Raw genomic sequence first — 17,219 nt, 5'->3', positions numbered from 1 at the left:
CCAAGTGGATTTCAGTTTATGAAGTGACAGAAGCTAAACAAGTTGGGTATTTAGAGGATGCCCTCCAGAGGAGTATTAGGTTTCTACTGAAGAACAGTGAATCTCAGAGATTGTTTTCAATATTTGTTTGTTTTCTTTTATTGTTTGTTTTGTTTTGTTTTTTGGTGTGCTTTTATAATATATGCAAAAGCATCATCTTCCTCATAACATAAGCTGTCATCACTTGTAAAGCAATGCCCAGAAAATGTTAACTGGGTATTTTCCCTACAGTACCCCTTAATATAATGCGTTTAGGCTCACGAGTTTAAAGAAATGCACTGGATTATCCTTGCTTATCAAATCAAAGATTATGCAAAATAACACTCTAGTACTCCTAGTACTACTGTTGCATTAATCATATTCACTTTCTATTTCTAGGTCGCCTTTTGACAGTTAACGCTTGCCAAAATGTGGAAAAGAGGGAAGAGCACGGGGACCACTGCAAACAGACAATGTAAAGGACTACAATTCTTACTACTCTTTCGTTTTGCATTACATGTATGCTTCTTAAGAAGAAAAATATCAATCACTATTAGGCACAATTTGCCGTCATATTCTCTTGGTATTATTTTTGCAATAGATAAAATGTTCCAAGTGTAAGAGATGGCTTTATTGTATCTAAAGAATTAAATATTTGTTGAATTATTTACAAGCTTAATCCTTGCCAGATTTAGGCCCTCACTTCAGCCAGGAATATTCAAGGCTGTGTTGTATTATTAAAAATTCTCCAAAAGCATTATATAGAAGAAAAAAATTTATTTTTATATCCTGAGTGAATGCTTTGACAATAAAGTAGGCCTTTGGGGTAAAACTATTTGGCACCGACTATCTGTTATAAAAGCCTACATTAATCTTTGACACAGGCAAACTTAATTACTGTCTCATATATAGCAAACTGTGCACAAGTTAATTAATCACCAAAAGTGGTGGGAAATGAGCTGTCACTAATCCTGCCAAAACATAACATATTGCTACAGTCAAATAAACAATTAAGAAGGTAGAAAACCACCATATGGTGTACCTACTGATAGATTTATGGCTTTAAAAACACTTTGAAATTTGTAAGCAAAATGAGTAATGCTTAGACTTCAAGACAATAATAGAAAAACTAGAGGAAAACCCCTGGACAAGCCCTGCTTAGCACCAAATAACAGACAGACACAATCAGTGAATAGGTGGTGAACATAGGGGAACATTTAGCAGCTAAAGAGCCAGATATTTCCCTCAGGAGTTGGTACAGAACAGAAAGAGAACTGAAGGAAAGCAATTATTGGATTTTCAGGTGGCAAGAAACAAAACTTAAATAATATGTCGATGTTGTGTTCACAACTTTCTTGCACTGTTACCAGGTGGTGTCACATATGAAAACACTGGAACTACCCACAAGCTACATAGAGCAGTTTCTCCGTTAAGTTATAAAATGAACTAAGAATTTAAATTAAGAACTTAAAGACATTTAGCCAGTTAACTAAAAGTCTGTTCTCTAAGGCTTGAAACTGAGGATGAGAAGAAAACATCCCTGGATTAAAGTCACCTGTCTGCTGCCTTTTTACTGTAACTCTCTTAGAGTTTTATTCAGGCATTTAAGAGTTTTCCTTTTCCACATTATGCCTTACTATGTCTTCAGCTCCTTTTTACAATTTCATATGTATACCACCTACTGTCCTACAAGCATAAACCAGCATTCCCTCGTGTATTTGAGACTGATCTAATGTAATTTCTTTTCACCCAGGTTTCTCCCTTGTTCATCAATATATTCAGCGTTTTAATGAGGTGTCTGGAAACAAGACAGGTGAAATGAACACTGTTTTATTTTCTGTCGGACAAACTTACTGTTTTTTGAGGTTGCAATGCATTGGAGTGCCGTATCAACATAATACTGAGAAAGAGCCATTATGCTGAATAATGGAAAAAACAATGAATAATACATTAGGCATTACTGAATGCTGTGTCTGTTTGTGACCTGTTTTACCTTTGTATTGATAACCTGAAAAACTACCTTGTCAAAGCAGTGACATGTTTGATTGGGTGGCAGCTCTCCTATTTCTGTCCTTGTCATAATAATCATTAATCCCTGGATTAATGTTGTTCTTTACTGACTCCTGTGTGATCCTTTGTCTTTGAACATTCAAAACCTGATAAAGAAATGTTCAGCTGCCAAGCAGGGAGGCAGAGGATCACAGAATTCATTCATGGCCTGATTTTTAAATGACTGAGTGAATTAGTCCATAGTCTAGTACAGAATGTGAGCTGAAGCTGACATTTGACTGTGAAGAGATTCACACTGCACATTTTTTTTGACGATAAATTGTCTGGGTCACTATTTTATATTGAAATTGCCGAACATACCATATATCAAGCTTTTCTGAATGTTATATACACTTATCAGCCACTTTGTTAGGTACACTTTTCCAACTGCTTGTTCATGCAAATATCTAATCAGTCAATCACATGGCAGCAACTCAATGCAATTAGGCATGTAGACATGGTCACTTCATAAACCAAGCATTGGAATGAGGAAGAAAAGACTGGCCTGAGTATTTCAGAAATTGATGAGCTACTGGGATTTTCTCCACACAACCAGGGTTGTATAGGGTTTACAGAGAATGGTCTGAAAAAGAATATATCCAGTGAGCAGCAGTACTTTTGGTGAAAATGCTTTGTTGATGCCAGAGGTCAAATGAGAATGGCTAGACTGCTTCAAGCCATTGTTACAGCTAAGGTATGTAGAAGAATATCTCTGAAGGCAAAAACCATTGCACCTTAAAGCAGATGGGCTACAGCAGCAAGAGGACTACATTGGGTGAAACTCCTGTCAGCTAAGAACAAGAAACTAAGGCTACAAATCAGACTGGCTCATCAACATAGGACAGCTGAAGACTTGCTTCTCTGATGAGACTCGGATGGTACTGTATGTCCCGTGGAGTGCATTTTCTTGGCACACTGTGGGCCCTTTAGTATCAACTGACCATTGTTTAAAGGCCACAGCCAATCTGAGAATTCTTGCTGACCATGTCGATCCCACAGCCTCCAGCTTCTAGCAGGATGATGCACCATGTCACAAAGCTCAAGTCATCTCAAACCGATTTCTTGAAAAAAAAAGACAATGAGTTCATCGTATTCAAATGGCCTCCACAGTCACCAGATCCCAGTCCAAAAGAGGAACTCTGGGATATGGTCGAATGGAAGATTCACATCATGGATGTTCAATCAACAAATTTGCAGCAATTGTGTGCTGTTATCATATCATTATAGATCCAAGGGTAATGTGTACAGCAGCTTGTTGAATCTATGTCACAAAGAATTAAGTCACTTTTGAAAGCAAAAGAGGGTCCACGCTGGAGTTTAAAAGGTTTACCTAATAAAGTGGACAGTGAGGGGAATTCAACATGTAAGATATTTAAATTTTGGATGTTAGTCATGTTAAAGAAAAAAAAAAAAAAAAAAAAAAAAAAAAAAGGGTATGGACATTGCCTTCAGCTTTGTGAAACTGGTGTTTTCTAAGAGTTTTTTTTTTTGTCCTAATTACCATGTAAAGTACCATTCTAAAGCAATACACATTTAAGATATCCAAGAAAAACATCATGTTCTTTTTCAAGCGATAGATGTTACCGTGAACCATAGCCGACAGACAAGATTTTGTACTATTCACATCTCCAAAATTAAGGAACATAAATTGATTACCCTACGTGCTACTAGAGCTGGTATAACTTAGAAAAACTGAAAACTAAACCTGGAATCAAAAGCAGTAAGATTTATGCACTGTACTTTCCATTTGCAAAGTTACTGTTGCTGTCAACACACTAATTGTCACTGGGAAAATGTTTGACATTTCTGACATCTGCTGGTAGCAAAAAAGAAATCCGTTTAGTTCAATCAAAACCAGCAAACTCATGATTAATTCTTATGATTAACTCAGTTTCTTATTTTTCCCCCCCATTTTGTTTAGCTGCTATTCGGAAGAGATCTAAGACCTCTGGAGTGATGATCACGCAGTATTTAGTAAACATGCCAGAGGGAAAAAGCACCCCTGATTTCCAGTGTAAACCAGTGGCAGTAACTATTGAGAAAGGTGGGTGCTTTAAATTATAACTGACCATTAAAACTGATCCATTAGTGAAAGATATTGTTGCTTTTGGTTTCAGCAATATCTTTCACATTATTAAACAGAAGACATGTCTTTTAGGAAAATTAGCTGTTTTCAAGGCTGTGGTGACAGGGGATCCAAAACCAGATGTGTCATGGAGAAGAGCTAAGGGAACTCTTTCAGATAAGGAAAAATTTCAGACTAAATATGATGAATTAACTGAGGAGCATATATTAGAGGTGAGTGAATAAATTATTCCACATGATGATCTTGAAGTATTTAGTACTGATACTGTTTTTTTTCTCATGAATGTATTGATCTATAATGTATTTGTATGTGAATTGACACATAAATGAATATTTCCAGATTCACAAAGTGTCTGTTGCAGAAACAGATACATACAAATGCTTTGCTGCAAACGAATATGGAAAAGCTGTCTGCACAACAACATTAACTGTGACTGAGGGTAAGTCTTGCCCATTAAATACTTTTAAAGAGGATTCTGTACTTTCTTTCTTTTAGTGTGCATTTGGAAGAGTTTTTCTATTGGTGGAGTGCTCTTGTAGATTTTAACATTTCTTATTATTTAAGCTTATAATGACAGACACTGAAAAACAAGACAAACACTGTAGGTCTAAGGGCCTAGTTCTGTTATTTTTTTATTACAAAAATGATATAGGACTCAATGTGTTTTTAAACTGGTATTTATTTAAATAAAACTTGAATTTCATTTGCTGTTTTCAGCTTCAACAAATCCAGCAGATTTCAGAAAACTGCTGAAGAAGAGGTAAGAACTGTAACCTATTAAAATACTTTTTAAAAGAGGACATTTCTGCAGGAGTATATAAGGATTAATTCCCTAACTGATCCTTTTTTTTGACAGTTAAATACATTACATTTAATATTTTCCTGTTATCTTCAGTAAAGTAGAGAGAGCAGATGGAGAATCTGATGAAAGGTTCTGGGATGCCATGTTAAAAGCTGACCGGAACGACTATGAGCGCATCTGTTCAGAATTTGGTGTTAAAGACTTACATTTGATTCTCAAGAAACTGGATGAAAAGAAGAAGGAGAAATCACAAAATAAGAGGAAGGTATAAAAACACCCAACTCTCACACTGGATACGATATCTTAATCTCTAAAACTCAGAATTAATAAGTAAATTCTTGAGGTGTCAGTCATGGAGTGCAATTATTATTTGACTCAGCTGCTGATGAAGCACTTTCTGAATACTCACCAAGCTCATACTGTGCATTGCAACAATATGTTGATAGTTCAAATGCAAATATGACATCAGCAGAATAACTATTAACTACACTCAATAGCCACTTTATTAGGTACCTTACTAGTATCAGGTTGGAGCCCATTGTACCCTCTGAATTATTCATGACATAGAATCAACAGCATGCTGCAGACATTCCTCAGAGATTATATAGCATTGGAGTTGCTGCACATTTTTTCGGGCTGCACACCCATGAAACAAAGCTCCCATTCCACCACATCTCAAAGGTTGTCTATTGGATTGACATCAGGTGACTTTGGAGGCCATTTGAGTAAAGTGAATTCACTGTCATGTTCAAGAAACCAGGCTGAGATGATCCGTGCTTTGTGACAAAGCCTGTTATCCTGCTAGAATCAGATGTTAAAAGAGTGGTAAACTGCAGTCATAAAGGTATGGACGTGGTAGGTTGTAGCATTTAAAGAATGGCTCATTTGTACTAAGAGCCCCAAAGTACACCAAGAAAATGCCCCCTTCACACCATTACCGGCCTGAACAACATGAATCAGTGCTCTCATGCTTTGAAAATCTGATCCTATACCATCTGAATACTGCAACAGAAATTGAGACTCATCAGAAGAAGTAACCTTTTTCCGATTTTCTATTGTTAAACTTTGCATTAACCAAGGGCCAAACATCATTACCTACTAAAGTGAGTGTATACACTTAGCCATAGGCATATATCATCTTTTTAAGTGTTCATATTATTAACTGCATTCCTTTCACTTCTGAGATCTCTTCATTTAGGACCAAAAAAGGAAAAAAAAAAATGCTTGTATTAATTTCCTAAAATAGTAACCAACAATCCAGGTCAGAGATATCAATTTGCTGATTCCTGTACTGTGTGTAAGTACTGTAAGTAATATACAAAGCAGTAAATGAGTCAGAAATACGCTGGAGCTGTGATTTCAAAACAACTGAAAAATGTTGATAATTTTGACTTTCATTAAAAACGCATAATACATGCAATCATAAAGTTCCGTAGTCCTTGATGAAAGAGTGCTTCCAGCACAGTGTACTTTTCAATTTTTATAGAAGTCGTATCATTATACCACATTGCTATTCATCATGACATGAAGGTTCTTTTTTTCTGTGTACCTAGCAGGATGATATAATTCCCTATGATGAAAATGAAACAGGGAAACACAGTCTAAAGAGTGTTGGAAGGACAACGAATTTCTCTATTGATGGCCTGATGCAAAAGGACACAGAGCTTTGTAAGGGGGATATTCAAGAGGCCAACCTTCGAAATGCAGGGCTGCCTCAAATGGATCCTGAAAAGTTCATACTCCCTGCAGAGTTTAAATGTAGGTTTAAAAACCAGCTATGGCTAGACCTGGAAAAAAAAAAAAAAGAGTCTTCAGAACATAAGCATTTGGGCATTTGCATATTGTTTTTGTTGTACATTTGACTTTAAACAAATGTGCATATGCTAAAGCTTGTAAAAATTTACTGACTAGCCCATAAGCAGACAGTAGCCATTATATTTATCCAGTAACATAACTTTAACAGCTGACACTGAATGTACTGAAGCACACAATCATGTCCAAATAATAGTCTTGCAATGTTCTCTACATTCTCTAATTGAATAGAAGATGACCAATACTGATGATACATATATTATATCAAAAAGAAAATCACATGAATATAATATTTTACTTTTTTGTAGTTTCCAAAGTCGACTTTGTGATCAAAATTCAAGAGATTAAAGCTGAAGAAAGGGAGGATGCTTTGTTTGAGTGTGTCCTGACACACCCGCTACCTAACATCACATGGATGGGCAAAGGCAACATCCTGGAGGATGGAGAAAAATATAATTTAACTATGTCAGACCACAAACTCATCCATAGGCTCCTCATCAAGGACTGCCAGATGCTGGACAAAGGCATCTATTCCGCTGTGGTTGGCAATACATCCTGCAATGCCTGGTTGGTTGTGGAAGGTATCACTGTATAACATTACCTTAACCATTGCTATTTTCATATTATCATCATTATTATTAGATAACTAATTACGTTGTACTTCTAACTTTTAAGCTGACAGTAATCCTGCACCTGGTGGTGAGAGGAGACCCCGTAAAACTACTGTGGCTCGTGGAGCACGGACTGACATTGAGAAAGTGGCCCAAGAGCAGCAACTAAAAATACAAGGGGAGATGGAGAAGCTCTTGGCAGAAGTAAATGCAAAATACGGAGCAGTACATATAACCGACAAACTATCTTTAGAAGAACTGGCATTAGAAGAACTGACTTTAATCTTAAGCACAGGTGGAAAATACAGTAAAGTTACTGGACAAGGTAAAAACATGTATTTCTGACTCTGCCAGTACCCTCCCTGTCCTTTGGAGCAAAAACTCAACAAAATCTATTATCTCCTTAAAATTAACTCCATTAAACTGTCCTATCACTCCTATCAGTCCCATATTCTGTCTCACCCTTCACGTCTTACCAAAGCATTTCTACTACCAGCACTGCAGTGAATAGGCAGTGTGGCTAAAACTGTGCTGATGATAAAACATGCACGCTTACTGCTACTTATTTCAAAAGATTAACAGAGTGTATTAACTTGTGTCGTTCCTGGCTAATATTTGGTTACCCAACTATAAGCCATCTTTTATTTTTCAGTGGCATTAAGTATGACATAGTTGCTTACTGGTACTGGTGCAGGCTGGAAATTAAATCTTCTCTGAAAAACAAATATTTTTAAAAGACTTTCGACTTTAAAAAAATCACCATTTTTTTTTTTTTATTTCTAACTGGTAGGTGAAAATCAAGAAGATTATTCTGAGGAGACTAAGAACTTCACTGGACATGCAACTAAATCAAAATACTTAAAACAAAGTCGTGACTCAGAAATCAGAGTAATTGGTAAGAAACATACAAAGCAGTACGTGTGTCCATTCCCTTGTTATAGACCGAAAAGTCTAAATATGTAAATAAATATTTTGACCTTTAATCTTGTTTTGTGTCTGTCCAGAGTCAACTGACAAATTTATGGATGCAGACCAGTCTCAAATGCTTACCATTAGTCAACAAGAGCTGGGGGAATCTGATAGAAACAATAACTCCACTGGGTCTGTCAAAAAACAAATGAAAAGAAAGAAAGTCCAATGGAAACAACAAACATCTGGTAAGGGCTGAATGACTGCATGAAAATGCACTATATCTTATTCAAGATTTATACTTATGTGTATTAGATATAAATATGTAGATATAAATTATAAAACACTTTTCAACTCCACTTAAGCACTCAAAGCACTTTATACAGCATGCCCCATTTACCTATTCCCACCCATTCATACAGGCACTTTTTCCTGCACCTGATGTTTTGTACCTAACATTCACACACATTCATAATCTGATTAATACATCAGATCGCAACTTGGAGTTCAGTATGTTACCCATCATGCAGAGTGGAGCAGCCAGGAATCTAAGCATCAACTTTCCTCTTGAGCCACAGCAACCCCAATACACTGATGTACAGATGGAAAAACTGTTTATTGCTTTATTATTGTCAGTTTTTGTGCAATATTGAATTACAAAATGAATTTTCTTTCATTTGTATTTTTTTAATAAAATGTAACCAATATGTATCTGAGACTTTTGTTTCAAACCCTTACAAAGTTTTGGGCCATTTCTATTTGCACTTGTGAATTATTATTGTAAAACAGTTTAAGTTTAAGTGATATTGCACCATGAGAATTGCTGTCAAAGCTTCAAATGACACAGTTAGCATAGAAGCTTTATCTTCAATAGTGTAAAAATTCAGAAAGATGTCCCTTAGCACTTTTTAAATTATATTTTTCTTAATTAATCAAAGAAAATAAAATGCAGCAGAACAAAATCAACATCAAAATTATTACTTAAAAATTCACTGGATAAAGTTGTGCATGTAATACCTGACACAGATCCAAAAGAACTAGCAAGTGAAAATGAATCAAGTTGCTATGATGAGGATGAAGACGCTACTGACCAGGACAAGCACACAATTTCTCCAAAGCAAGACCAAAAGCCAAAGGATGCACTCGATGGTAAGGGAGCACAATTAGTGTGGCATTGCAAGGGGAATTTGTATGATTCAATTTCCTCCATGAGGAAACTCAAGGATATATTCCTGGATATACGTTTTGCTTAAAACCATATATGGTATGATTTTGAAAGAACTCTTCTGGCTGAGAGAAGATTTTTGTTTTAAAGGTGAAAGTGCAAGTCTGAAAGACGACATTAGGTGTGACGAGACTGAGGATGAGACTGAATCTTCAACACATATGAGGCGTAAAAGACACGCCCCTCCGATCGAAGATTTGGTGGTTGGTAAGTTGGAGACAAAGAATTCTTCTAAACCAGAAGGGTTTTTCTTTTTTGTTTTTTGATGTTTTTTTTAATTAATAATCTGTTTAACTAAACTGATTAACACTTAAACATGTAAAACTCAATTAGCTGAATTATTCCACTGTATTTCTGTCTTATTAACACAGACATGACTACCTTTACCCGCATAAACATACCTGAACAACATTCTGAACTTGTTGATAGATAGTGAAAGAAACATTAAAGTTTCAGCTATTTATTTGTGGATGGAAAAGAAAAAAATTAAATAAAACTATTATATTAAACTAAACTAAACTAAACTGATCTACAGATAGAAAAGACTTGTTGTTGTAAGATTATACATTTATAATTTATTTCATCTACCAATATCCAAAATCCATTAAAGTGTATTGACTGGTGTCACACTTCATGCCCAAGATTTTCCAAAAATCATTTTAACTGTTCTTAGATCCAGGGGTTCAGTTCATCTGTGGTTTGACTGATGTCAGTGCTTTATTGTTGTCAGTTTTTGTGCAATATTGAATTACAAAATGAATTTTCTTTCATTTGTATTTTTTTAATAAAATGTAACCAATATGTATCTGAGACTTTTGTTTCAAACCCTTACAAAGTTTTGGGCCATTTCTATTTGCACTTGTAAATTATAGTCGTGAATTATTATTGTAAAACAGTTTAAGTTTAAGTGATATTGCACCATGAGAATTGCTGTCAAAGCTTCAAATGACACAGTTAGCATAGAAGCTTTATCTTCAATAGTGTAAAAATTCAGAAAGATGTCCCTTAGCACTTTTTAAATTATATTTTTCTTAATTAATCAAAGAAAATAAAATGCAGCAGAACAAAATCAACATCAAAATTATTACTTAAAAATTCACTGGATAAAGTTGTGCATGTAATACCTGACACAGATCCAAAAGAACTAGCAAGTGAAAATGAATCAAGTTGCTATGATGAGGATGAAGACGCTACTGACCAGGACAAGCACACAATTTCTCCAAAGCAAGACCAAAAGCCAAAGGATGCACTCGATGGTAAGGGAGCACAATTAGTGTGGCATTGCAAGGGGAATTTGTATGATTCAATTTCCTCCATGAGGAAACTCAAGGATATATTCCTGGATATATGTTTTGCTTAAAACCATATATGGTATGATTTTGAAAGAACTCTTCTAGCTGAGAGAAGATTTTTGTTTTAAAGGTGAAAGTGCAAGTCTGAAAGACGACATTAGGTGTGACGAGACTGAGGATGAGACTGAATCTTCAACACATATGAGGCGTAAAAGACACGCCCCTCCGATCGAAGATTTGGTGGTTGGTAAGTTGGAGACAAAGAATTCTTCTAAACCAGAAGGGTTTTTCTTTTTTGTTTTTTGATGTTTTTTTTAATTAATAATCTGTTTAACTAAACTGATTAACACTTAAACATGTAAAACTCAATTAGCTGAATTATTCCACTGTATTTCTGTCTTATTAACACAGACATGACTACCTTTACCCGCATAAACATACCTGAACAACATTCTGAACTTGTTGATAGATAGTGAAAGAAACATTAAAGTTTCAGCTATTTATTTGTGGATGGAAAAGAAAAAAATTAAATAAAACTATTATATTAAACTAAACTAAACTAAACTGATCTACAGATAGAAAAGACTTGTTGTTGTAAGATTATACATTTATAATTTATTTCATCTACCAATATCCAAAATCCATTAAAGTGTATTGACTGGTGTCACACTTCATGCCCAAGATTTTCCAAAAATCATTTTAACTGTTCTTAGATCCAGGGGTTCAGTTCATCTGTGGTTTGACTGATGTCAGTGCGATCATCAATGAGATCGCCGAGTTAACATGTAAGCTTAGCAGTGAAGACTGTGAAGGAGCCTGGTTCAGAGATGGCAAACAGGTTAGTCAAACAAACATATACATGTTATATTTCTGTTCTGGTACAGTTCTGTGTTCACCCACACACCCAAGTTACTGTGACAGTGGATCAATAAATTGTCATACCATGCCTAACGAATTCATAACTGAGAAAAAAAAAAGAAAACAGGTCCATTGTAACAGCAACAAAATAAAAAAAATTTTTTTAAAAAGTAGCATTAGGGTCATATGTATTTGGACAGTTACATTTTTTTGGCAAACACTGTGATTGTCCTGAGACTTGTTTAGTTCTTTAGAATTCTGAGATACTGTCCTTGTGTTCAGATTCTTGAGAGCCTCTGAGTACTATATTTATATTTAAAGTTCTTGCTTCTTGTTCATCCCTGTTAGATCCCCTTCTTTTCCAGTCTGTTCTAGTCTTTTCTCTGTCTTTGCATCTCCTGAATGAAGTCAGTTTGTTGCAAGCTCGCTCTTGCAACGAACTGACTAACAAAATGCTGTGCATTGAAGTGCAAACTTTTAGCTTTGCAGTAGCTTTGCCTATAGCCTTTATAGAGGATTAAAGATATTTGGACAATTCACTAACAAGCAGTTTCATAGCCAGATGGAGCTTGTTCCTACATTTTCTGTGACAAATTAAGCATATAAAATATCTGGAGTTGATTTCAAGTGTTAAAGTTGCATTTGACAGGTGCAACAAGGTGCAAACCACTGGTTACGCTGAAGAACAAGAACACCAGATAAGACTGAAAACATCTAAAAGAGTTTAGGTGGGAAACACAGCTTTTGGTGATACCCCTCTAAACTTCAGGATAGGATGGGATATTTATCCAACTATTCTTATATTTTTACCTGTGGTAGTTAATTTTGAGTATCTGAAATAAGCTGACTATATATATAAATTTAAAAAAAAACAGTAATTCCAAAACATAATGCAACATTTTGCTGAACCTCTTAAATTAATGATGGAAGTCTCTACTTAAATTACATCTTGATTTAAAATCTACTTTGGTGGTGTACAGAGGCAAAATTACAAACACTGTCAGTGTCCAAATTCTCATGGACCTAACTGTATGTAAATGTAGCACTCTGTCATTCCTCGCTAAAGTTTGATTCCTTATTGATGTATTTTTAATTTTTTAAAAGCTCAAAACTGACATTTAATAAATAAAGAGTGTCATTACTGATGTCTGAAAATCATCACCGGTGTCACTGAACAGCTGTTCATCTTTAATTTACTTCAAATCTTTTGCCAGTGTTCAACTACTTTAGGCCCATGTGGGAGACACACACAGCTGGACAAGAAGCCCCCTTTGAAAGCCTAATTTTTCTTTACTTTTAACTGTTTGCTCTTTTTCCTATCAGATATTCCAAGATGAAAGTTTCTCCATAACTAAAGATGGGCCAATTCATAAATTGGTCATAAGCAAGTGCACGGAAGAGCACTCTGGAAAATACCGTTTTGAGGCAGATGGCCGTAAAACAGAGGCAATGATAAATGTCAAAGGTTTGAGAACTGCTCATTAAAGCATGACATTTTGCAAACTTTAAATGGAAAATGTACAGACATACTAATAAAGAAATGTTGAAGCAGATCACAGATAACATAATACTTCTCCAACTCCTAAAAACTTCTTTAGATCCTCCCAGGTTTGACCTTGAAGACCTCAGTGCTTTTACTGAGCCAAAGACAGTTAAAGTGGGGCACAATGCCATCTTCAAATTGCATTTTCTTGGACACAAACCCATAAAGATTCAGTGGTTCAGAGAAGGAGAAGAGCTCCAAGATGACAACAATACAAGGATAGAAAAATCTGCAAGCCAAAGCCGGTTGCTTCTGAGCAGATGCCAGAGGAAGGACACAGGAGAGATCAAGATCAAGCTAAAAAATGAACACGGCTTCACTGAGGCACTCTCACGGCTTATTGTGCTTGGTGAGTGAATTATGGACAATGCAGAAGCTGAACAGATAAATATAGGTTTCAAACAGCAGTAAAAATCTCGACTGACATACCCTCATAATATATTTGACAACTGATTTGAAAACTTGTGCAAAGTTGTTTTTCTGTTAAAAAGTCCTGTAATTATTAGTTCTACGTAAATACTGTCTCTATTATGAACATTGTAAATGTATTTCCATACTTTCTATAAAACTTTATTGCCATTTCAGACAAACCAACCCCACCTCTGGGTCCTGCAGAGGTAACAGAGAGCTCAGCTACATGTATTGAATTTAGATGGCGCCCTCCAAAGGATGATGGTGGCTCCCCAGTGATTAACTACATAATGGAGCGTCAGCAAGTGGGGCGAAACACCTGGAAGAAAATAGCGGAAATACCAGGTGTGTCCAGTTACCGAGACACAGGCGTAGAGCGAGGGCGGAAATACTGTTACCGCATCCGAGCAGTGACTGCAGAAGGCACAAGCGAAGTTATGGAAACTGAGGAAATGCAAGCTGGCACACTTGGTAAGCAAAGCTGACTACTCACCAAGCTCAATCACACAGAAATAACAGAATGCAAACTTCATATATTGATTTTTATTGTGGGATTCATTTGTCTTCAACAGAAAAGGAAGCTTTTCATTATGAAATGCCAAATAGACGACCTTGTGACTGCTCACTGTCACCAGTTTTCAAAAAGGTTTAAAAATCTGCCAGTCAAAACTTCAGGTTGCTGACATACAGTTAAAAGCCAAATGTGATCTCCCAATCAGTTTACTTGTAAGATATATACAGTGTATATGTGATGATGGCACATAGGCTACAAAGTGGGTAAACTATACAGTGGGTAACTATAAAACGGTTAAAACAAGCATTCGCTCTCTTATAGCTCACAGCTAAAACATAACACACACAAACCACTGCACAGCATAATGCAAAGAAAGTACTTACTGTTTGCAGATCTGCTTGAAAAATACTTCAAAGTGTCCCTCTGGACCATCTGTCTGTACAGCTTTGCAGAAATACTGGCTAGACTTGTCATTTTTGACAAGCCTGAAATGGTCCTCACCTGAATCCAGTTATTCTCACCAGCTGTTAAAACTAAGCATTTTTTTTTTAATTTATAAAACATGATCCTGGCAGTGTAGCCACATGACCAGCCTTTTCAGTCCTTTTCAGATTCAAAGTCAAATTCATTTCCACCTTCTACACCAGGGGCAGGGAATTCCAAGCCTCGAGAGCCGATGTCCTACAGGTTTTAGATGTGTCCTTGATCCAACACAGCTGATTTAAATGGCTAAATTACCTCCTCAACATGTCTTGAAGTTCTCCAGAGGCCTGGTAAAGAACTAATCATTGGATTCAGGCGTGTTGACCCAGGGTGAGTTCTAAAACCTGCAGGACACCGGCTCTTGTGGCCTGGAGTTCCCTACCACTGCTCTACACTGACAGTACACTGTTTATGCTCTTTTTTCTAGATTCTATAAAGTGGGTATGAAGGTGGAATTTAGTTAATGAATCTAAGCATCATCTGCTAAAACTCATCTACAATTCTCTGCTATACTTGATCTAACCTTACTCTGGCCATGAAACCGCAGCCATGGTGCACCAGTCACACACTTTTCCTTACTTTAAATTCACTACACTGCAAAGTATTTTCATACAACCTTTAAAATAACACTTAGTCTGTCTCAATTTCATTTGCAGCATTTCACAATATTTAAAAAAAATCCCATGTACTGACCCAAATATCTGATATAAAAACATGACTTAAATGTAAGCTTTACATTTCTACTTTATACAATACAACTGAGCAGTCCTTACCTTTAATCTAACCTCTCTTCTTTCTCTCCTGTCCGGTCTTTCTTATCTTTCTCCATCTCTGAGTGAAGTTAGCTCTCTTTCTTTTCTCTCCCTGTGAAATACAGCAGCCGGACCTTTAGCTAGCAACACACTTTGTTGCTAAACTGCACACAAACAGTTTGTGTGTTTCCTTAGCTTACAGAAACGCTGCATTTGAATTTACCTCCGTCACTCCCTCTATGCTCGCTGATCTTCTGTAGGGCGAGTTAGATGCTTAAGAACCGCAACTTACAGACACCTGCAGTAGTTCCGATGTTTTCACACACAAAAAAGAAAGAAAAATATCCTGACTTTGGCACACGTCATATCTCTTTACGCTACATCCTCTGGTGATTAATAAACAAACTGCCATTGATGTGTTTCTGTGACTGTTTCTGTTTTTACTCTGAAATCGGTTTGATGTTTTTTCGAAATAACAACTCGATCCAAATGCTTTAAAACAAAAGTAACGAGCCTGTTTTGAAAATGTAAGGAGTACAAAGTACAGACACTTAAAAAAGTAGGGAGTTAAAGTAACAAAAAAAACCCCTACTCAAGTAAAGTACAGATACCTGAAACAGTAACGAAGTATTTGTACTTCTTTACTCCCACCTATGGACTTAAGCTCGCCTGTTTTCTGTATTTCATAGAGGAATTTTAATGACACATGAAGTTATAGCTTAGGCTTTAGCTTAAAACGGATAGCTAAACAAGCATCTGTTTTATCAGTTTCCGGTCCTAAAAGACTCAAGTTTATACTAGTGGAATAATTTAGTGGCATAAGTAGCTTGTATCAATGCAAATGATTTTATAGTTAATTATAGAAAATACAGGCACGGGTACATATAACCAGCCACAACAAATTTTACCAGTGAATTTGTCCCTGTGTGCCGGTGTTGTGCCAAAGTAGTTACCCCCGTCAAAAATTGTTTCCCCGTGCCAAAGTAGTTACCCCCGTCAAAAATTGTTTCCCCGTGCCAAAGTAGTTACCCCTGTCAAAAATTGTTTCCCCATTCACGGGAGCGCGCAAAGTAGGAGGAGCCACTTGCCCAGCTCCGTTCTGTACGCTACTTGTCACTGATCTGCAGTCCACGCGATAAAGAGTAAAAGCTGGAAAACAGCAGACTCGATGAATTTAATATTAGTTTCGTGATATTGTAATGTGCCGTGTGGAAGACAGTTTACCTTATAATGTACACTGAAATAACCTGCTGGGAATACTTTGTCTAGAAAACGACTTTGATACTATAATACTGTAAAACCAGATGCGATCATGGAAACACGTCGCTCTCCAGTGAATTTACACTCGGTTTACACTTTGTAGCGAAGCTATCACGAATGAGTTTATTTGCAAAATCAATCTCAGTATAACCAATAAGTACAGTAAATTTGGAGAAGATGTCTTATTCACAGCAAAAGTTATGGAGGGATACAGATTTTATCAGGCTGTATGGCATCGGCTGCCAAAATGTGTGCCCCCCCCCATCTGTAATCCATATTGCCTTTGCCATCACAGAGGGTATATTTGCCAAATAGGTCACAGTATAACCAATAAGTACAGTAACTTTGGAGAAGATGTCTCATTCACAGCAAAAGTTATGGAGGGATACAGATTTTATCAGGCTGTGTGGCATCGGCTGCCAAAATGTGTGCCCCCCCCATCTGTAATCCATATTGCCTTTGCCATCACAAAGGGTATATTTGCCAAATAAGTCACAGTATAACCAATAAGTACAGTAACTTTGGAGACCATGTCTCATTCACAGCAAAAGTTATGGAGGGATACAGATTTTATCAGGCTGTTTGGCATCGGCT

The 17,219-nt window shown here is 36.4% G+C and overlaps 1 protein-coding gene across 1 annotated transcript in view; it reads left to right on the top strand.

Annotated features, from left to right (window-relative positions):
- The first annotated feature begins 447 nt into the window (after nucleotides 1–447).
- The window catches only part of LOC146684644 (immunoglobulin-like and fibronectin type III domain-containing protein 1), a 29,439-nt gene continuing 12,667 nt past the window's right edge, over nucleotides 448–17,219 (top strand). The window contains exons 1-18 of the mRNA XM_085444031.1: nucleotides 448–493; nucleotides 1,772–1,831; nucleotides 3,989–4,111; nucleotides 4,226–4,365; nucleotides 4,493–4,592; nucleotides 4,871–4,913; nucleotides 5,049–5,220; nucleotides 6,509–6,713; nucleotides 7,076–7,348; nucleotides 7,443–7,703; nucleotides 8,169–8,273; nucleotides 8,383–8,535; nucleotides 9,314–9,436; nucleotides 9,603–9,719; nucleotides 11,518–11,642; nucleotides 12,986–13,127; nucleotides 13,261–13,554; nucleotides 13,791–14,087. Coding sequence (XP_085300157.1) covers nucleotides 448–493; nucleotides 1,772–1,831; nucleotides 3,989–4,111; nucleotides 4,226–4,365; nucleotides 4,493–4,592; nucleotides 4,871–4,913; nucleotides 5,049–5,220; nucleotides 6,509–6,713; nucleotides 7,076–7,348; nucleotides 7,443–7,703; nucleotides 8,169–8,273; nucleotides 8,383–8,535; nucleotides 9,314–9,436; nucleotides 9,603–9,719; nucleotides 11,518–11,642; nucleotides 12,986–13,127; nucleotides 13,261–13,554; nucleotides 13,791–14,087 — 2,779 coding nt within the window. The remainder of the gene's footprint in view (nucleotides 494–1,771; nucleotides 1,832–3,988; nucleotides 4,112–4,225; nucleotides 4,366–4,492; nucleotides 4,593–4,870; nucleotides 4,914–5,048; nucleotides 5,221–6,508; nucleotides 6,714–7,075; nucleotides 7,349–7,442; nucleotides 7,704–8,168; nucleotides 8,274–8,382; nucleotides 8,536–9,313; nucleotides 9,437–9,602; nucleotides 9,720–11,517; nucleotides 11,643–12,985; nucleotides 13,128–13,260; nucleotides 13,555–13,790; nucleotides 14,088–17,219) is intronic.

This window comes from Copadichromis virginalis, linkage group LG20 (genome assembly GCF_057382275.1).
Source record: "Copadichromis virginalis isolate Kocher_CV1m ecotype Utaka linkage group LG20, C_Virginalis_male_GT1.1, whole genome shotgun sequence".
In the NCBI taxonomy this organism is placed as follows: Eukaryota; Metazoa; Chordata; class Actinopteri; order Cichliformes; family Cichlidae; genus Copadichromis; species Copadichromis virginalis.
This window is presented reverse-complemented; position numbering and strand designations above follow the sequence as displayed.